Genomic DNA, 21584 nt, shown 5'->3' on the forward strand with positions numbered 1-21584 from the left:
GCTTATTAACAACTTTCTCAGTCATTATTTCTTGTTAACATAGATTTTTATTTTAGTAAGAGATAATATTAAATATATCGCCAAAATATCATATTAAACTGATTTGAAATATAATTAATGTGTATCAGAATAATATTAGTAGAATGAAAGGATTTTTTAAAAATTGAGAGTCTAACACCTAAATTATAAAAGTCTGTTACTTGCTAAGTATATGGAAAGTAAATATTAAAAGTGGGAGACTTCATGCATATGCAATTAAAGGAATGAACTTTGCAGAGTTGTGCCTATTTAAAATATCCTACAAAAGCAGCAACTTTCACGTTTAACTTTTCATGCAGGTCAGTATCAATTGACAGTTCTGTTCTGATTTTCTAGATGTTATGCCCCAGCCAAACAGTACAGAAAAGTCTTAAATAAATATTTGGCTGATCTTTTAAAATTGTTATATTGAGATTAAGCTATGCCTATATTTACCAAGCCCCTATCTTTAAAACCTAGTTTAAAAATTCTAGGAAAAAAAGGCTGATGATTAAACCTGATTTAGACCTAAGCTGGTTTACTTATGTGGAGGTACTATACGAACACTTCAAAGTAGTTAGCAATGACAGTGTTTGGGGCTAATAAACTAAGATAAAGCAAGCAGTTCACAGCTTTAAGGAAGGTTGAATATTTCCATCTATATGCTGTAATTATAAATCAGACAACATCTTCCCTTTGAAAATTCCTTTTATTTTTCTTTAAGAAAAGGTTTTCTTACAAAGCTTTTTGGACATTGCTGATTTTAAGTTAAATTATTTTCTCTCCTGTTATTTTTCTTTAGGCTTATCAGGAGGGCAGACTTCAAAAGCTACTAAAAATGAACGGCCCTGAGGATCTTCCCGAGTCCTATGACTATGACCTTATCATCATTGGAGGTGGCTCAGGAGGCCTGGCAGCTGCTAAGGCAAGGCTCCTTGTGTTGTGTGTTGTCTGGGTGGTAGTTAGAATATTAACATCCCTGACAGGGTTCTCTCCACTCTCTGTGGAATTTATTTGATCCACTTTTGTGACATTTTGCATATTAACTTGGGCAGGACGTGGACATGATAAGGGACCACTTTATAAATCATTTTTCCAGATTGAAATATACATTACTTATATAAAAGTACGGGGCCCAGTCGTTTGGAACATGTTTCCACTCACTTTAAAGTTTAGTTGATTTCTCAGAGATAATAAGGGTGTTGTGCCTGGTGCAGTGGCTCACGCCTGTAATCCCAGCACTTTGGGAGTCCAAGGCAGGTGGATCACCTGAGGTCAGGAGTTCGAGACCAGCCTGACCAACATGGAGAAATCCCATCTCTACTAAAATACAAAATTAGCCAAATATCATGACGCGTGCCTGTAATCCCAGCTACTTGGGAGGCTGAGGCAGGAGAATGGCTTGAACCTGGGAGGCTGGGTTTGCAGTGAGCTGAGATCGCACCATTGTACTCCAGCCTGGGCAACAGGAGCAAAACTCTGTCTCAAAAAAAAAAAAAAAAAAATATATATATATATATATATATATACACATATATATATATATATATATATATACACATATATATATATGGGTGTTGTGTGGAAATGGTTTGAAATTAAGCAAATATATTTCTTAATTAATATTTGTCTTTTTCACTTGAATGATTTCCCTGTTCATAACCCCTTCTCTCCAGTGTAAAAAAGAGGGAGAGCAATTGGGTTTCTTAAACCTGTTTATTGAAAATGATTTGCTTTCTGTGTATGTGCAGTTAATAACCACTAACTCTGTGGTCTGAGGGTGATTGGGAAGAGGATGTATAAATAAAGAAGTTTAGGAGTGAGTCTCCTGGTCCTGAATCAAGATAAATTTCCCCTTGTGAGGACCCCTTGGGCCTGTCATCCTTACCCAACAAGTTCCTTTAAAAGATGAAGTGGTTATACTTCCCTAAGGTGTAGCTTGTGTTGAATCAGTAATGGGTAGAAGCTGCCCAAGTTAGGGGCAGACCAGCATAAAGCAGTGATTTGCTGAAAGCAATTCAGGAATAATACCTGATGTGTTTTACTCCAGTGATGGTGTGTTTGAAAGACATGTAGACTCAGTCCTTTCAAATAACCTTTGGAGGTCTAGTTGCCAATATACAAAGTTTATTCTCTGAGAAACAAAAGATACTCTGCAAAACAAACTTCTAACTCTTGTTTCCTTCCCTCAAAATAGAATTGGAAACATCATAGATATTGTCAACTTTTTAATGAGCTCCTCATGTGAAATTTTTAGGAAATCTTGTAATACAGAAGAAAAACTTCTTCAGTATTCTGCTTTAGAAACCAAATTAGATTAAACTTTAAAATGATTTTTAAAATATCACCTTATAGGATACAGGTTGCATTAAGGGCTGTAGACTGTCAGTAAACCTGCTTTTTCAGCTACTTGGCGACTTGCTTGGAAATGGCCACTTTCTTTTTTCAGGTATTGCTTAATCTGTTACTGTTTGAGTGGAGTTCTGTGAGAAGTCTAAGGTTTCCAGTGGATTCTAACAATTTTACTACTCTATTATGCATAATTTTAAAATCTACTCTCACAACTATCCGAATATCTGTTAATTTTTATCCTGGAGTTGAATTAATCATCACGATGTGTGTGAAGTACCCAGGTATTAATTACTCGTTATGCTTTAAGCTCTATAGCTTAAAAAAAAAAATCATGGATTTTTAACAGCCCATTTCCAATCTGTCAAACCTTTCCAACTCACTTTAATAATTTTATTTTCCAGGAGGCAGCCCAATATGGCAAGAAGGTGATGGTCCTGGACTTTGTCACTCCCACCCCTCTTGGAACTAGATGGGGTAAGCTTTTAAAATACTCTAGAAGTGATGTTGCTGAAGTAGTTTTCCCCTGGCAGTAATCTAAGTGGCTCCTAAAGCCTAATTTAAAAAATTAAAAACTAAGTTAAAGAAAAACCAGCCCCAAAACATATATATCTTTTATTTGAGCCAAGTTAAAATGGATCAGGTTAAATCCTAAAAATCTAGGTTCTTTGGCACAGAGTCAAGAAGTAAAAATCTTGTCTATAAGCTATGATTTAAAGGTAAATATTTGAGTTATCTAGCATTTATAGGGGCTTAATAACTGAAAATTTAAACTTTTCATATATGGATTTCTGTTTTAAATCTACCTCCTACATTGAACTGGAATGAGATACCTTACTGCCTAGCCCCTTACTACTTCTCAGTCTTGATGAATTATATGTTCATTATTCATTTATTCAACAAATGTTTATTGAACATTTATTATGAGCCATGGCAGTGATGATATAGCAGTGAACTTGGCACATTCAAAGTTCCTGCCCTTGTGGAGCTTATATTCTAAGTGGGGAGACAAAAGATATATAAGAACTTTAGGAGTTGTGGTAAGTGGTATTGAAAAAATTATATAGTGGCATAGAGACGAAGTGGATAAAGGAGAGTTTAACTTTGAGAAGATTATCAAGGAAGGCATCTGAAGAGGTGACATTTAGAAGAGGCCAAAGAATGAGAATGAGCCAGCTGTCAAAAGGTGAGGCAGAACTTTCCAGGCAGCTTCTCTTTCTTCGAGGATAGCACATACAAAGGCCCTGAGGTAGGTAAGAGTCCTTCATGGTTGTGGCATAGATAATGGGAGCTGGAGGTGGTAGTGTAAGGTGAGACCAGAGAGGAAGGCAGGTGTCACTATCGAGGGCTTTGTAGGCCCAGATAAGGAATTTGGACTAATCAAAGCATATAATTTGGACTAAATTGGACTAATCAGAGCATATAAATGAGCTTTTGAAGACTCTAAGGCAGGGGAGCCGTGTGATAATATAACATTTTTAAAAGATTACTTGGCTACTTGCGTTAGAAGGAACCAAGAAGCAGGAAGTCCAGATAAGGCGATGTCACAATTTCCGATTCATCCATTCAGCAGACATTTAATGTGTCAATCTGTGTCAGACACTGCTCTTGTTGCTAGGTATTCTCCTTCTGACCTGTGAAGTTTATACTCCAGAGAGACGCTGGTACCATTCTGCTCAGAGGACCGACTTTGAGCTGTGAAGTCTGTTGCCATCTTTCACTCTTAACTCACGTCATTTTGGTCACCTGCCTGTGTTTTGTTCTAATGGTAACAAGATGTCACCATGTTCTTTAAGCTTAGGGATACTAAAGTTTTTTTTTAGGAAGCAAGGGAAGTCATGCATCCTTTAAAAAACCAAGTGAATGCTGTAGGCCACCACCTTAAAAAAATGCACATGTACACCAAAAAAAAATTTTTTTTGAGATGGAGTCTCACTCTGTTGCCCAGGCTGGAGTGCAGTGGCGCTATCTTGGCTCACTGCAACCTCCACCTCCTGGGTTCAAGCAGTTCTCCTGCCTCAGCCTCCTGAGTAGCTGGGATTACAGACCTGTACCACCATGCCCGGCTAATTTTTTGTACTTTTAGTAGAGATGGGGTTTCACCATGTTGGCCAGGCTGGTCTCGAACTCCTGACTTCAAATGATCCACCCACCTCGGCCTCCAAAGTGCTGGGATTACAGACGTGAACCACCACGCCTGGCCCATATACACCAAATTTTATGTGTAGTTTAAGAACCACTACACTCTAATCACCTAGCATAACAACGCCTTTATCAGTTACCTCTGTGCATAGACTCAATGGCAAGTGCAGATGCTGCTTGAATTACAATGGGGCACTACATCCTGATAAAATGCTTTGCAAGTTGAAAACAAGTCGAAAATGCATTTAATACACCTAACCTCCTGAACATCATAGCTTAGCCTAGTCTACCTTAAACATGCTCTGAACACTTACATTAACCTACAGTTGGGCAAAATCATCTAACACAAAGCCTATTTTATAATAAAGTGTTGAATATCTCATATAATTTATTGAATGCTGTACTGAAAGTGAAACACAGTATGGGTGTATGGGTATCAACATGAAGAGAAAAATTGTAAGTCGGGTCATCTATATAGGGTTGTGTACATAGTAAAATTTCAATTTCTGGCATCTTTATCAGCAATCAATTAATTTTCTATCTTTGAAGTATATGGAAATCGTGGAAATCTGCCCCTCTTTTTGTTTCGTTTTAGGATGATGTTACCGTGTTTGGTATGTAAGGGTCTCTGAACTGATGAATGTTATAAGATTTAGGAATAAACTTTATTATTGGCCACATTAAGCAAATATAATACAATATTTCTTAGAGTTGTAATAATTGTTGACTTTGTTCTTTGAAGATTTGTAAGGCTTGGAAAGCAGGCTATAAACTGATTTCTCAATGTTGTTGTAGGTCTCGGAGGAACATGTGTGAATGTGGGTTGCATACCTAAAAAACTGATGCATCAAGCAGCTTTATTAGGGCAAGCCCTACAAGACTCTCGAAACTATGGATGGAAAGTTGAGGAGACAGGTATGAGAGGGAAAAGCTACTCTTCTGTTTGTGCTTTTCGGGGTTTGAGCTGCAGTCTTTGTAATGCATCATCAGTTTTCATGAAGAGAGCAAATAGCCTAGTTGTTTTTATTGTTTATATTTTTGATGGATATAATCACTGGAGTTATTCTTTGTCAAGTATTTACATAGTTATGGTAACAACAGATACTGCATTTGGATTATGGTATTTCTATAATATAAAATTAGCGTTCTTTTGAATATATTGTCATGTAGTGTTTGTGAGAAATCATATAATGTTTATAACTTGTAAGGAAGTACTAATTGCATTTGCTTTCTTTCGAAGCTGTTGCATGTTTCTTCCTCCAAAGAAATCTTGTTTCATGAGCCGATATTGTGGGGGAGGTGGGGGTTGTTTGTTGAGGAGGGGGTGGTTAGACTTTGTTGGATTAAAAATATTTAGAGTACTCTAGAAACCCTAGATGAGTTGAAGAGATTGGAATTGTTAATTTAATTTAATTTAATTTAATTTATTTATTTTGAGACAGAGTCTCGCTCTGTCACCCAGGCTGGAGTGCAGTGGCGCCATCTCGGCTCACTGCAAGCTCCGCCTCCTGGGTTCACGCCATTCTCCTGCCTCAGCCTCCCGAGTAGCTGGGGTTACAGGCGCCCGCCACCACACCTGGCTAATTTTTTGTATTTTTTGTAGAGATGGGGTTTTACCCTGTTGGCCAGGATGGTCTTGATCTCCTGACCTCGTGATCCACCCACCTTGGCCTCCCAAAGTGCTGGGATTAACAGGCGTGAGCCACCATGCCCGGCAGAATTGTTAATTTTAGAAAGTAGATTGCATTATCTCGTAGAAGAATAAAGTGAGATTTGGCATAGCTTCCTGGCTAATTTATGACGTATGTCACTCTGTTGTGAAGAGTGAAACTCCAACCCCTATCTGATTTGAGGTTTGAGACCTATGCATTATGGAGCATTTGAGGGAAAATACTCCAGCCAGTAGCCAGGTTAAACTATTTTGTGGCTTTTTCAGGGTTTTAATTGTGTATTAAATGTAAAGATAAGGCATAAATACATGCTTGGAAAAATTTTGCTCTCACTCAAACTAGTTATGCTTCTTTTCTTGATGCTTTTACTTCCTACTTAAGATAATAGTACCTTTTCCAAGTCTGGAATCTTAGAAAATCACTAACTTTTAAAGTTTTATAATGTTGGGGTCACATTGTTTGCTCAGATCCTTAAGAGAGAGAGGGATATAAGAAGAAATTTTGTAAAACATTGGTAATTACTGCAGCTTAGATGATTAGCATGTATAGGTGAGTTATATACTATTCTATTCCACTCCTAGTAGAGAAACAGCAAGTCCTGAGACTTTTGTAGTGGTGGTAGACAGGCCAGGCAGGCAGGTTAGTCCAACCTTCCTGCAGCCTTCCCCACCCACAAGCTACCTGGTCCTTTAGAACCATAACCACAGTGGCATCTACAGTTACTTTTTTTTTTTTCTTTCAGTTGAACCAATCTCTTAAGGTTCGCTCTAACATATTATGATCATATGAATTGAATTCAATATCCATAATCTATCTGTTCTCTTGGAGGCTATAAATCAGTTTTTTGTGCTGTCATTCCCACTTCCAGAGGCTGGCCAGTAAGTGTTATAAGCCTGTTTTCAACACTTACTGTATAGCCAGTCTACTTGCCCACTGAATTAGAGACTCACATTCCTCATTTCAATGAGAGAAGCTTTCAATATATGTTGATTCTCTTCTTCCTTCCAAACCACAGCTGCCCTAGGACCTGTCTTCTGCCTACCACCAGAGTATATTTACCTGTATCTCATTTATTTCCCTAGTCATTTATAAGATACTGATTATTGGGCCAGGTGGCTCATGCCTGTAATCCCGACAGTTTGGGAGGCCAAGGGGAAGGATAAGTTTGAGACCAGAAGTTCAAGACTACCTTGGGCAACAAAGCAAGACCCTGTCTCTAAAAAAAAAAAAAAAAATTAGTCAGGGACGGAAGCCCTCTCCTATAGTCCCAGCTTCTTAGGAGGCTGAAGCAGGGGGATAATTTGAGCCCCGGAGTTCGAGGTTGCAGTGAGCTATGATTGTACCACTGCACTCCAGCCTGGGCAACAGAGTGAGACCCTGTCTCTAAAGAAGAGATTATTGAGGCTGGGTGCAATGACTCATGCCTGTAATCCCAGCACTTTGGGAGGCTGTAATCCCAGCACTTTGGGAGGCTGGGAAGTGGGCAGAGCACTTGAGGTCAGGAGTTTGAGACCAGCCAGGCCAACATGGCAAAACTGCGTCTCTACTAAAATTACAAAAAATTAGCTGGGCGTGGTGGCCCACACTTGTAGTCCCAGCTACTTGGGAGGCTAAGGCACGAGAATGCTTGAACCCTGGGGTTGGGGGGTCAGAGGTTGCAGTGAGCCCAGATTGAGCCACTGCATTCCAGTCTAGGCAACAGGGCAAGACTCTGTCTGGGTGGGGAATAAAAAAGAGAGATTATTGAATACCCAAGGGTTGATTTTTATCCTTTGAAATTTAATATTACTTTAGTGCCCTGAGGATTAATTTAATTATGACAGAATCAAAAAGAATAAAAAAGTTTTCTCTTTGATGAGATATGGGAGTTTGGAGGGAAATGTGATAGACTCTTAAAATTCTGTCTAAATGAACGGTCAGTGAATTTTTTCCATAAAAGGCTAGATGGTAAATATTTTAGGATTCTTGGGGCATAGGGTCTCTAGTAGCTACTTAACTCTGCCCATGTAGTGTGAAAATAGCACTAGAAGATATTGAAATAAATAAGCATGGCTGTATTTTAATAAAACTTTATTTACAAAAAGGTGATGGGCTGGATTGGCCCTTGGTTTCAGTTTGCCAGCCCCTGGCATAAACATTGTTACTAGTGTAGTAACTCCATACTTGGCTACATCGGAATCTCTTGGATTTTCTTACAAATAGAGAATCCTAAGCCTTAATATATCCCAGAAATCAGTAAAATTCAAGTTCATTTCTAGATAAAGAAGGGAAAAGTTTGTGTATTGTTATTTTAGTTTAAAATCGTCAGGAGATCTGTCTTGTATTATTTAATTGTATTAGTCTTATAAAAGAGAAAGAATATTTGAAGATGAAAAAGTGGCATATGTGCTCAGAATGGAGGATTTGCCCTTTTAGATTGCCTTTTAGGCTCTGCTCCTTGTATTTCACTTGAGTGATTATTGAGAAATGATCTTTGCCAAGAGTTGAAAAGCCAAACAAGATTTTGTCTTATTTTCTTATACAGTTAAGCATGATTGGGACAGAATGATAGAAGCTGTACAGAATCACATTGGCTCTTTGAATTGGGGCTACCGAGTAGCTCTGCGGGAGAAAAAAGTTGTCTATGAGAATGCTTACGGGCAGTTTATTGGTCCTCACAGGATTAAGGTAATTATGTGACATCCTGACTAGTTTTTTTTTTTTTAAAGCTTTGGTTGGAAAATGTTAAAGTATTATAATAAAAGTAATAGCCACTGTGACCCAGACTATCCAGTTTGGTGATTTTGCTGTCATATCATCCTATGGGGCCTTGTGTGGAGGGATGGTAAAATGTAAGCGTACTGGACCAGACCACCTGGATTTGAGGTTTGGCTCTGGCACTTACTAGCATTGTGACTTTGAGAAAGTCTGTTAACTACTCTGTCTTAATTTATCCTTTTTACTATATTATTGTCCTCATTATGAGGATGAAATGAGACAATGTAGTGAATGGCCTTTGTTAACTATGAAGTTTACAATTCTGAGGAATGATTACTTAATAAGGTTTTCGTATTGATTCCTTTGTAGGCAACAAATAATAAAGGCAAAGAAAAAATTTATTCAGCAGAGAGATTTCTCATTGCCACTGGTGAAAGACCACGTTACTTGGGCATCCCTGGTGACAAAGAATACTGCATTAGCAGGTAAAGAAAAAAAGCAGGGTGGAAAAGAAAAACCTATTGTGGATTTTGCTTTCACATTTTTCTTCAAACCCACTTCGTCAATTTTTTGGACTTCAGACAGATTTCTTTGCCACATTGTGCCCTCTCTGGGGGCAGGGGTTTAGGAGAAAGAGAAAAAGGAAAAATGATTTTAAAGGAGAACATTTTAAATATTGAAAACTTCAAACATTGGTCATCTTGCCACACAGAATTAGTATCACTAACATACTAGTATAGATTTATATTTGCATTTGTATTTGAAATTTATGCGTGTGTGAGTATGTAAGTATGTAATCAATGGATATTCACATTTTGTAAAATAGGTATGATACATATATACATTTAGATTTTGTAAAATGAGGATCATATATTACCCTTTAACACTTGCAGAGTGGCTGCTAAAAGAAATAGAGGCTGGCAGGTCATTTAGATTTATCAGACTGTAGACCCTACTCAATGCTGTTGAATGGTTACGTTGTCAGTATAGAAGGACCTCCTGAAATGAGTAAAGCAAGGAGATGTTTTGCTGTGTGGTTTATTTTTGCCTGTCAAATGGTAACACTGCTGACATTGTTCAGGAGCTTTCAATTATGAAGTCATTAAGACAGAGTGTTGGTAAATGTGTTTGGATCCCTTTTGCTCGGGAGTTTCTGATTGTGTTACAAATTACTCTTCTCCTTAAGGCTCTTTTTGGTATATGCTTTTATCCTTTCTCACATGGTGGAAGAGGTCTCAGGGGCCTCTTTTATGAAGACATTAGCCCCATTCATGACTGGTCTGCCCTCATGGCCTAATCACCTCCCAAAAGCCCCACCCCTGATATCATTGCCTTGGGGTTTAGGATGTTAATCTATGCATTTTGGGGGTACATAAACATTCAGACAATAGCAGGCCCCCTTCTGATATTTTTTAAAAACTCATTCTCTAACCATGCTTTTATGATCTCTGTGTCCCTAGCTCAACTAGAAGACTTTTGTCAGGTTCTACTTTTTATAGTTGACTTTTATATTATAAGATATTGAAAGATTTTTTTACCCCCCATTCTTGTCCACATTCTTGATAATAATTGGTGTTTCAGCTGAGGACAAGTAACACAGGTTTTTCCACCTCAGAGAGAGCTGAGTGGTGCCATGAGGATGGAGGTTAGGGTTTGCAAATCTATGATTTATTCCAAACAGTTCAAAATCATTTAGTGTGAAGATGAATTGGGCTAACTGACTAATATCAGAAGTCACACAGTTTGCTGTGTTTAGCTGTTGGGTAGCTTGAGCTACTCACAAAGCAACTGAGTGGCAAGAAAGGGTATCTAAGAATTATAAAAACTTCTCATGTATTATGTGTGTAGCTAGTAGAATGCTTATCATCTTGAAAGTATGTTCTTATCAACGTAAAAATGTGTACTTGGATTTAGTAATTATTCATATAGGAACTTTTTTTTTCTTCTTTCTTTTTTTTTTTTCCAGTGATGATCTTTTCTCCTTGCCTTACTGCCCGGGTAAGACCCTGGTCGTTGGAGCATCCTATGTCGCTTTGGAGTGTGCTGGATTTCTTGCTGGTATTGGTTTAGATGTCACTGTTATGGTTAGGTCCATTCTTCTTAGAGGATTTGACCAGGACATGGCCAACAAAATTGGTGAACACATGGAAGAACATGGCATCAAGTTTATAAGACAGTTTGTACCAATTAAAGTAAGTGGGTTTGCCTGTAGGTTTGTTGATTCCACATTCAGGTAAAAGGCAAAAAGAGAGTTGAGTTGGTGGTGGAAGCATCCTTTCAGCATTATAAACCATCAGGAATGCTGATTCCCCTACTGTTGTATGCTGGTATATAAACTCGTACCTCCCTACCATCTAAAGACCTATATAGCTTTGTTCTTATTTATAGATTAATAATCTCTTCACTTGTCAACTTTCTCACTTTGGGTTTTCTTCTGTTCAGTGCTTTCCTTTATGCATTCCTTTGTCATCTTTGGTCTGTTAATACTTTGTTTCTTCATATACACCAGAGATTTAAATAAGAGTTCAAGACTAGGCCCTACTTGCACTCCCTGGCTCCCTGTAGGACATTTCCCCCTTGGTATATGGTACAGTCTCAACATAAACACTACATACTTCTGGCATCCCGCTTATCTCATTTATTTATGTGTGCTAACCTTTTTCGCTCTTTTAATCTTTTGAAAAGATCTAATACTATACCAAGTCACACCTGGGATTTGTTAACATTATCAGAAATGTTTTGATACATAAGAGTGACAAAATTGAACACAGTGTACGTCTGAGACAATTTTCTCTAGTGCAGGGAAAATGGTGGAACTATTTTGTTAAACTTAAGGAATTGTAGTTGTCATTTTTTTTTCATCTCTCAGTGGGTTGACTTGAGTTGTGTATGTGACTATGGATCTCCTAATGCTGATAGATAAGAATATGAACTTCAGGATTGGAATGACCTGAATTCACATACTATTCTGCCAGTTTCTTGCTCTATGACTTTGGAAGAGTTACCTCTCTGAACCTGTTTCTTCTGTAAAATGAGGTTGATAACAGCATCTAACAATTCTTGTGAGAATTGCATTAGCCAACACTTATAAAGTAATTAGAAAAGTATCTGGTAGAGAGTAAGTCTAAAGTGAATCTATCTCATAATATTGTTGTGAAGATTAAGGCACAAATTTCCTGGAAGCTGTCAGTGCTTGATTACTGTAGCTGTTTTTTATTTTTACTTTTTTTTTTTTTTTTTTTGAGACGGAATTTGGCTCTGTCACCCAGGTTGGAGTGCAGTAGCCCAATCTCGGCTGACTGCAACCTCTGCCTCCCAGGTTCAAGCGATTCTGTTGCCTCAGCCTCCTGAGTAACTGGGGCCACAGGTGCGTGCCACCACACCTGGCTAATTTTTGTATTTTTAGTAGAGAGGGCTTTCACCATGTTGGCCAGGCTGATCTTCAACTCCTGACCTCAAGTGGTCCTCTCAGAGCAGCGTCCGAAAGTGCTGGGATTACAGGCTTGAGCCACTGCACCTGGCCTGTAGCAGTAGAGGTATATATGCTATATTTGCAGTAGAGCTATGATTCCTAACAACAGTGAACAATAGTTGTATGTATATGCTGTACTGATAGGAAGTTACATCTTCCTATATATATATTTTTTTAACATTTGGGGAGTTGTGGACCCTTTTAAAAAGCTGGTGGACTATTCCTAGCAAAATAGGGTTACCAGAGTATCTGATTCCCACAGCTGGGTATTAAACTCTTGCTGTATTATAAAGTGACTGAATGGAAGGAACCTTCTGTGGAGAGTGGGGAGAGGGTACATTTTTTACAGAGAATGTAGTATGTGTAGAAAGGCTCTGTGGGAAGAAATATTGTTCTAGATACAAAAAAGGCCTGATTGAAGTACAAAAGTGAATAAGGGTGGAGGTGGGATGAGGCCCTTAACGTTTCCAAACTAATCTTAAGCAATGGACCAGTTAAGCTCTTTTCCAAGGATTAGAACATTTTAATTAAACAAGAAAGACTTTTCCAGTGTGTTCAGAGAGGCTTATTTAACTATATAAGAAGGAAAGGGAATTCAGGAAGGAAATTTTTATTATTTATTGATGTCAAATAAAATAACCCTGGATAGTTTTCCAGGTGGGTTTCTAAGTCATTAAACCTAGTCTGTAGGTTGTCGTTGACATCTATGTGTAGTGGGTTGATATATTTATTCTCATCTGCCATCACTCAAGTATCAGGGCTCGCTCATTTCTTTCTACATCCTTAACAACTGAAAACAACCCCTGGTTCTGATAAACACCCACATCTCCTTACCCACTGCGATTTTTAAGACTTTCTAGCTGTTACTCATATCACTATTGACCTACTCTAATTTAATCTATCCTTTGTTGTCAATGAAAGCTGAGCATCTGTAGTCAAAAGAGAATCTCTGAATTTGGGCAACAGTTGCCCTCCATGGGATTAATGATTCTGGGTGAATCACAAGATAGAAACCTGGGAAAAGCAGTAAGTCATTGGTTTGATTTTAGGGATGGTAGTGTGCTTTGTGTAGCTTGCTTTTTCCCCCATTTTTCTCTGAATTTTATTGTTTGAGAACTCTTTAAAAGAAAGTCCTTCTAGCAGACAACATTGAGCAGTGAAAAAGGAGATAATCATTTATCATCCTAATAATGTTAAGTGAGGGAGATGGGACATAAAAGACCTATCAAGCAAGATTTTATATTTTAACTTTGGATTAACCAGATGGAAGGGGAAGGTAGATAATCCAACTTGATAAATGTCTTTATTTCACAGTAAAACTTCATCACTCTTACAGATTGAACAAATTGAAGCGGGGACACCAGGCCGACTCAGAGTAGTAGCTCAGTCCACCAATAGTGAGGAAATCATTGAAGGAGAGTATAATACGGTAAGGAACGGGCCCAGGTTAATACTTTATCAGAAAGCAAATAACATGCTTATTGGGTATCTTATAGGAACTTAAAATGGCTCTTAGTGATTTCCAAATGTACTGGTTCTATGCCCATTCTAAGACATCTCAGTAACTTATAATATTAAAATTTGTTTTGGTGGCTGGGCGTGTTGGCTCACGCCTGTAATCCCAGCACTTTGGGAGGCCAAGGCGGGTGGATCACGAGGTCAAGAGATTGTGACCATCCTGGTCAACATGGTGAAACCCCGTCTCTACTGAAAATACAAAAATTAGCCGGACGTGGTGGCGTGCACCTGTAGTCCCGGCTACTCAGGAGACCGAGGCAGAAGAATTGCTTGAACCCAGGAGGCGCAGAGTGCAGTGAGCCGAGATTGTGCCACTGCACTCCAGCCTGGGCAACAGAGTGAGACTCTGTCTCTCAAAAAAAAAAAAAAAAAAAAAAAAAAAATTGTTTTGGTAAAGGTATGGCTTCAGATTTTTTCCACTGTAACTTAAAGTATTATTAGTCAAATGGCTATACAAAGGCAGCAGAGTTTTTAAATGAGCCGGAATTTCTGTTCTGTGCTATTTCCTTTCATCTCTCCAGACAACCACTTAAAAAATAATTTAGTTATAGACTATGATGTCGTTGTCTTTAAACTGGGATAGGTTTATTAATTATGAATTCTCTTTTTCCTAATAAGAAATGGAAAATAATTTCTAATGTATCATATATGTTCAAAGGATTTTTTTCTGAAGATTTTAATTTATTTAAACTCTTGCATTATTTTCTTAGTGAAATATTTATTTCCGAGTTTGAAAAATGAAATCAGATTAGCTTAGTAAGCAGAGAAAAATATGATTAAGTAATAAATGCAAAGCCTTTTTGTTATTAGTCACTAATACATTAATAATTTTTCAGGTGTTGCTGGCAATAGGAAGAGATGCTTGCACAAGAAAAATTGGCTTAGAAACTGTAGGGGTGAAGATAAATGAAAAGTAAGAAAAAACCTTTATTATGTCATATTTATTTATTTACTTATTTATTTATTTTATTTGAGAGAGAGTTTCTCTCTTGTCTCCCAGCCTGTAGTACAATGGTGTGATCTCGGCTCACTGCAACCTCTGCCCACTGAGATCAAGGCATTCTCCTGCCTCAGCCTCCCATGTAGCTGGGATTACAGGCATGTACCACTATGCCCGGCTAATTTTTGTATTTTTAATAGAGATGGGGTTTCGCCCTGTTGGTCAGGCTGATCTTGAACTCCTGACCTCAGGTGATCCACCTGCCTTGGCCTCCCAAAATGCTGGGATTACAAGTGTGAGCCACTGTGCCTGGTCTGTTATGTCATATTTAATACTATTTCAGTTATTTACAGCGTTGGTCAATTATAGAATTTTAGTTTTTTGTTTGTATGTTTGTTTTTTTGAGACAGAGACTCGCTCTGTCACCCAGGCTGGAGTGCAGTAGTGTAATCTCGTGTCACTGCCACCTCCGCTTCCTGGGTTTGAGCAATTCTTGTGCCTCAGCCTCCCTGGTAGCTGGATTACAGGTGCCTGCCATCACACCTATAATCATGCTGGCCAGGCTGGTCTCCATCTTTTGGCCTCAGGTGATCTACCCACATCAGCCTCCCAAAGTATTGGGATTACAGGTGTAAGCCACTGTGCCTGGCTGAATTTTAGATTTTTTAAAGCTAATTTTTACCATAGTTGAAGAGCTCAACTAGAAAACTTTTCTTCCAGTGCCATTCACATTAGTATTTCCTGTTTGTTTTCTTTTTCCATTTTGGGGGGAGTTATAATTTAGAATCCTCACTCTTAACCATTGTGTTGGAGTTCTTCCATTCTAAAATTTCTTAGTTTTCTTATTTCTCTGATTTTCAGAATAGTGACCAGAATTGTCATGAAAAGCTATTTTGTTCCTTTGAGCTGTTTTGTTATATTTTTAATACATTAGAACATTGCCCTCAGCTAGAGTCACAATTTTGGACTTCCCTGGGAAAACAGAGGATTTTGTTCTCCTTAATAATGGTAATTAATGATTATTTTTAACTGTATAAAATTGCAGGACTGGAAAAATACCTGTCACAGATGAAGAACAGACCAATGTGCCTTACATCTATGCCATTGGCGATATATTGGAGGATAAGGTGGAGCTCACCCCAGTTGCAATCCAGGCAGGAAGATTGCTGGCTCAGAGGCTCTATGCAGGTTCCACTGTCAAGGTGAGTGTTGTGCTTGTTGCTCATTAGATACTGTTGTCAGCAATACTCCTAGTTCCTTATTTAGGGGGCAGTTGGGAAGTTTTGCAGATCTTGAATAATTTAGTTATTTTGGTGATGGCATCCTAGATGTCCTTTATTAGCTGTATTTCAGACAAGATATTATTAAGGCTGTTGTACATTGTGACTTTATTATGAAAATTGACACTCGACCGGGCACAGTGCCTCGGGCCTGTGATTACAGGACTTTGGGAGGCCGAGGCAGGCCGATCACCAGGTCAGGAGTTCAAGACCAGCCTGGCCAACATGGCGAAACCCCATCTCTACTAAAAATACAAAAATTAGCCGTGCGCGGTGGCATATGCCTGTAATCCCAGCGACTCTGGAGGCTGAGGCAGGAGAATTGCTTGAACCGGGAACTGGGAGGCGGAGGTTGCAGCAAGCCAAGATCGCACCACTGTACTCCTGCCATGGCTACAGAGCAAAACTCTGTCTAAAAGAAAATTGACATCTTGGATTCACACTATGAATAAAAAGAACTTGATTAATAGGTTTCAGCACTATTGTTGAATAGTGTACTTTATATCCATATACTCTAAATAGTTGCATTTTATATCTATGTCGTCATTATCAATATAAATAAAATGTTCTGAGTCTTTTTATGGCACTTATCTAGGCTATAAAAGGACTTGAGGATTTAGGTAATGGTGTCGGTATGCAAAGTAGCTTAAACCACTCTTCAGGCCTTATTACCCAGTCCTTAGAAAATAATCTGTCTTAGAATGTTGAATACATTAAATGTTATATTAAATTTTAAAGTGATTTTTTTTTTTTTTTTTTTTTTTTTTTTTTTTTTTTTTGAGACGGAGTCTGGCTCTGTTTCCCAGGCTGGAGTGCAGTGGCCGGATCTCAGCTCACTGCAAGCCCCGCCTCCCGAGTTCACGCCATTCTCCTGCCTCAGCCTCCCCAGTAGCTGGGAGTACAGGCGCCCGCCACCTCGCCCGGCTAATTTTTTTTGTATTTTAGTAGAGACGGGGTTTCACCGTGTTAACCAGGATGGTCTTGATCTCCTGACCTCGTGATCCGCCCGTCTTGGCCTCCCAAAGTGCTGGGATTACAGGCTTGAGCCACCGTGCCTGGCCTAAAGTGATTTTTTAAAAGCTAGTATAGGATGTTAAAACTCTTCAGTATGTTTCATGGGACTAGATGGCCAGAAAAGAATAAAGACAGCTGTTTTTTCAAAAGGATTCCAGAAACATTAGTTGTAAATAATGTTGGCATTACCCATTTTCCTTATCATGGTTTCAGTTGGTTACAGTAATGGGAACCTCAAAGAGTGATGCTAGCAAAATTTGTGACCTGGGGTTACTTGGGATGTAATGTAATAAAATCTCATATTTTGAATTAATGGATTGAGGGTTAAGATATTGAATGCCAGATTGACTGATTATTTAGGGAATAGCAGTTGGTTCATATTACTATTTAGAATAAATTTAACAAGACTGCCTCTTTGAATTACATCTTGTGTGCATTGTTGCAGTTGTTGCGTATCAGGTATCTCAATATAGCTTGAGATTGGATGCATTTAATTTATTCTTAAATTCATGTCTCAGTGGTTTCCTTAAAAAAAAAAAAAAAAAAAAAAAAAAAAAAAAAAAAAAGCTAAATCATTGAATGGAGTTGTGCTTTAAAGTAAGATATGGCTGGGCACAGTGGCTCACACCTGTAACCCAGCACATTGGGAGGCTGAGGCAGGAGGATCACTTGCCCAGGAATTCGAAACCAGCCTGGGCAACATGGTGAAACCATATCTCTACAAAATATACAAAAAATGAGATGGGTGAGGTGGCGTGTGCCTCTAGTCCCAGCTACTCAGAGGGCTGAGGTGGAAGAATAAACTGAACTTGGGAGGTCAAGGCTGCAGTGAGCTGTGATCATGCCACTGCAGTCCAACCTGGGCATCAGAGTAAGACCTTGTCTCCAAAAAAACAGAAAAAAACTCATGGGTCTTTTTGTTTCCTTGGACATACTATTGTATGTCTCAGCCATAATCTAAGAAGACCTCTGTAGACCTCAGGAACTCTCTTTACACATGCAATTCCATCCGCTTTGGTTTTGTGACTTGCAACTTGAAACCACCTTGGCTTACAGGAAAGACCCTGGGCTCTGTTTGAGCTCTCCCTCCCTGCACTGAGGCTTAGAAACTGCCTCTGAGCAGTAAGCTGGAGCAGTCACAGGACTCAGTTCATTTGTTTCCCTTCCCGCCGGGATCACAGGCTTGCACTGCCTCTTGGTCAATGTCTTAAAAAGTGTTGCTCCATCCTTGTCTGGTTTTCTAGTTGTTTAAAGCAGGAGGATGAAATGGTCCCTAATATACCATTGTGGTGTAAGTGATTGTCTGCCTTTACTTTTAAATTAGAATTTCAAGGGTCTATGTATTCTTTTTAGAGAAAATTGATTATATTTATTGTTTCTAGAGGCGAGCATGTTTTAAAGATTTTATCTTCCTGTTTTAGAGAGTGAGAATTGCACTTCTGTTATTTTAAATGCAGAATGTTACTTTGGATCACCTCTGTGTATAACTGCTAGGCTTTTACCAGATGGCATTATAAACCCTTGTCATTTACATAATATATTTTTTCACAATTCACAGCAGCATATTAAAGGTTCTGAGAAACCTGATAGAGAGGAACTCATTTATTTGCTTAATCCAGCTGTTTACAAGTTCATTTGACTATGGAATCCTCTTGTCCTCTGTACCTATTAACATCATACAGTATGCTTTGAAAATAGTCCTAAGAGTTAACCTTTTTTCCCTCATGGTCTTCTTTACCATTTTAATGGCTGCATAGTGCAGTTTTACATTAAGAGTATGAACTATAGAATCACTTTCTAATTGGGAGGTTTTTTTGTTTTTTGTTTTTTTTTACTTTTTTTTTTTTGAGATGAAGTCTCGCTCTTGTCCCCCAGGCTGGAGTGCAATGGTGCGATCTTGGCTCACTGTAACTTCCACCTCCCAGGTTCAAGCAATTCTCCTGCCTCAGCGTCCCAAGTAGCTAGGATTACAGGCACCTGCCACCATGCCCAGCTAATTTTTGTTATTTTTAGTAGAGATGGCATTTCACCATGTTGTCCAGGCTGGTCTCGAACTCCTGATCTCAGGTGATCCACCCGCCTCAGCTTCCCAAAGTGCTGGGATTACAGGCGTGAGCCACCATGCCCGGCCCTAATTGGGATTTTTAAGCTACTCCAACATTCCCACTATTGAGTACTACAGCAATGTTCAATTAATACATGTAGCCTTTTCTGTATATCAGACTATTACTATGTTAGTATTGTATATTATAGTAAACTATAGTAATATATCATCTATATGTTAAATTATATCTATAATCTTATTATAGATTTCTATAGGTGGGATTATTGGGCCAAAAGGATAAAATGTATTATGGCTGTTAATATGTATTACCTAACTGATGTTTTAAAGAACTCTTTTAATTTTTTATCACTGATAATACAAGACTATCAGATTTGGGTACACCAATATTATTTTTGGCTGCTTTATTAAGGGGAAAGAAAGTGTGTCATTGTTGATAACATCAGTTATTTGATGGATAGAGAAGCTGCATGAATCTTTTTCTCATAGTCTTACTAGACTTCACACTTCTACTAAACTTTTCAAATAAGTTAATGGGTCTCAATGTAGTAGAATATCTGGGATTGAGACTTCACATACTTTTGGTAGCAATTTATTACTCTTATTTCCTTTGTCAATTTTGAACTTTTTTGAAGTGTACTTTTCTTTTTTTAAGTTAGAACTTTGCCTATTATAACTCCTTACCTCCATTTTTAAACAGTGTGACTATGAAAATGTTCCAACCACTGTATTTACTCCTTTGGAATACGGTGCTTGTGGCCTTTCTGAGGAGAAAGCTGTGGAGAAGTTTGGGGAAGAAAATATTGAGGTGAGTTCTTTTCCTCTTTTCTCCTATGTTATATCACTACTTTTTTTTCTTCAGAATTTTAACGTATACAGAAGAGTTGAAAAATAGTACAAAGAATTTCCATATACCCATTATCCAAATTCATATATTACTAACATTGTGCCAATTTATTTTATACACTTTTAGTAGTTTCTCATTCTTTGTGTGTGTGTGTGTTTCTGTGAATCATTTGAGAGTAAGTTGAATGCTCCTTTACCCCTAAATACTTTATTGTGTATTTCTGTGAATGAGGGCATTTTCGTATGTAACCATAGTGTAGTTACCACTTTTAGGAAATTTAGTATTGGTGTAATAATTTTTATCTGATTTAACTTTCATTTTCTAATTCTGTCAGTTGGCCCAATCATATTCCCTTTTAATTTTTAAAATCACATTTATTGATTTCTCTTGATTAATTATAGGAAAATGAAAAGAAAAAATAAAAATTAACATTTCCACTTCTCCGACCATTAGTACTGTTTGTTTCTAGCATTACCCTCTAATTTGTACTAACTTTTCTGCTCACATTTTATCATGAGGAAAGTGCATGTGAAATACACTATTTCTATATACACAAATAATGCCACCCAGAAGAACTGCATTTTAAATCATTTTGGGGACAATTTCCAATAAAACCTTCTGAAAGACCAGGTTTGTGAATAAGTCAATTTTTTTTAAATATAAAAGCCTATTTTAAATCTCTTAATAATCTTTTTCTTTATTACATGCATTGGTAGTAGCATGTAATATGTTGGTCTATTAGTAATGCAATATTAACATTTTTTTCTGATTATAAGAATATTATATCTGAGGCCAGGCGCGGTGGCTCACGCCTGTAATCCTAGCACTTTGGGAGGCCAAGGCAGGCAGATCACAAGGTCAGGAGATTGAGACCATCCTGGCCAACAAGGTGAAACCTCGTCTCTACTAAAAATACAAAAAGAAATTAGCCGGGCGTGGTGGCGGGCACCTGTAGTCCCAGCTACTCGGGAGGCTGAGTCTGGAGAATAGCATGAACCCAGGAGGCGGAGTTTGCAGTGAGCCGAGATTGCGTCACTGCACTCCAGCCTGGGCGATAGAGTAAGAAAGACCCTGTCTCAAAAAAAAAAAAAAATGTATCTGGCTGGGCGTGGTGGCTCATGCCTGTAATCCCAGCACTTTGGGAGGCCGAGGTGGGTGGATCACCTGAGGCCGGGAGTTCGAGACCAGCCTGACCAACATGGAGAAACCCCATCTCTACTAAAAATACAAAATTAGCCAGGTGTGGTGTTGCATGCCTGTAATCCCAGCTACTTGGGAAGCTGAGGCAGGAGAATCGCTTGAACCCGAGAGGTGGAGGTTGTGGTGAGCCAAGATTGGGCCATTGCACTCCAGCCTGGGCAACAAGAACAAAACTCCATCTCAAAAAAAAAAAAAAAAAAAAAAAAAACCCAAAAAAAGAAGAAGTATATCTTTATTATAGGAAGTTTCGAAATTAGGAAAATATCAAAAAGGAAATTTTAATTCATGAAGAGATAACTGCTATTAATATATTTGTGTATTTCCTTCCAGTTTCTTTTTCTCTTAATATTTTGATGCATTTTTATATTTTATGTA

General features: G+C 38.2%; 1 protein-coding gene across 3 annotated transcripts in view; it reads left to right on the top strand.

Moving 5' to 3' along the window:
- Positions 1–21584, top strand: part of TXNRD1 (thioredoxin reductase 1) — a 64251-nt gene that overhangs the window by 25246 nt on the left and 17421 nt on the right. For all 3 annotated transcript variants that reach the window (XM_008004482.3, XM_073021045.1, XM_037996605.2), the window contains 10 exons: positions 821–943; positions 2772–2844; positions 5305–5424; positions 8704–8846; positions 9246–9361; positions 10843–11068; positions 13685–13777; positions 14703–14779; positions 15852–16008; positions 19863–19970. In XM_008004482.3, coding sequence (XP_008002673.3) covers positions 857–943; positions 2772–2844; positions 5305–5424; positions 8704–8846; positions 9246–9361; positions 10843–11068; positions 13685–13777; positions 14703–14779; positions 15852–16008; positions 19863–19970 — 1200 coding nt within the window. In that variant the 5' untranslated portion in view covers positions 821–856. The remainder of the gene's footprint in view (positions 1–820; positions 944–2771; positions 2845–5304; positions 5425–8703; positions 8847–9245; positions 9362–10842; positions 11069–13684; positions 13778–14702; positions 14780–15851; positions 16009–19862; positions 19971–21584) is intronic.

Source organism: Chlorocebus sabaeus, chromosome 11 (genome assembly GCF_047675955.1).
Source record: "Chlorocebus sabaeus isolate Y175 chromosome 11, mChlSab1.0.hap1, whole genome shotgun sequence".
NCBI classification, from domain to species: domain Eukaryota; kingdom Metazoa; phylum Chordata; class Mammalia; order Primates; family Cercopithecidae; genus Chlorocebus; species Chlorocebus sabaeus.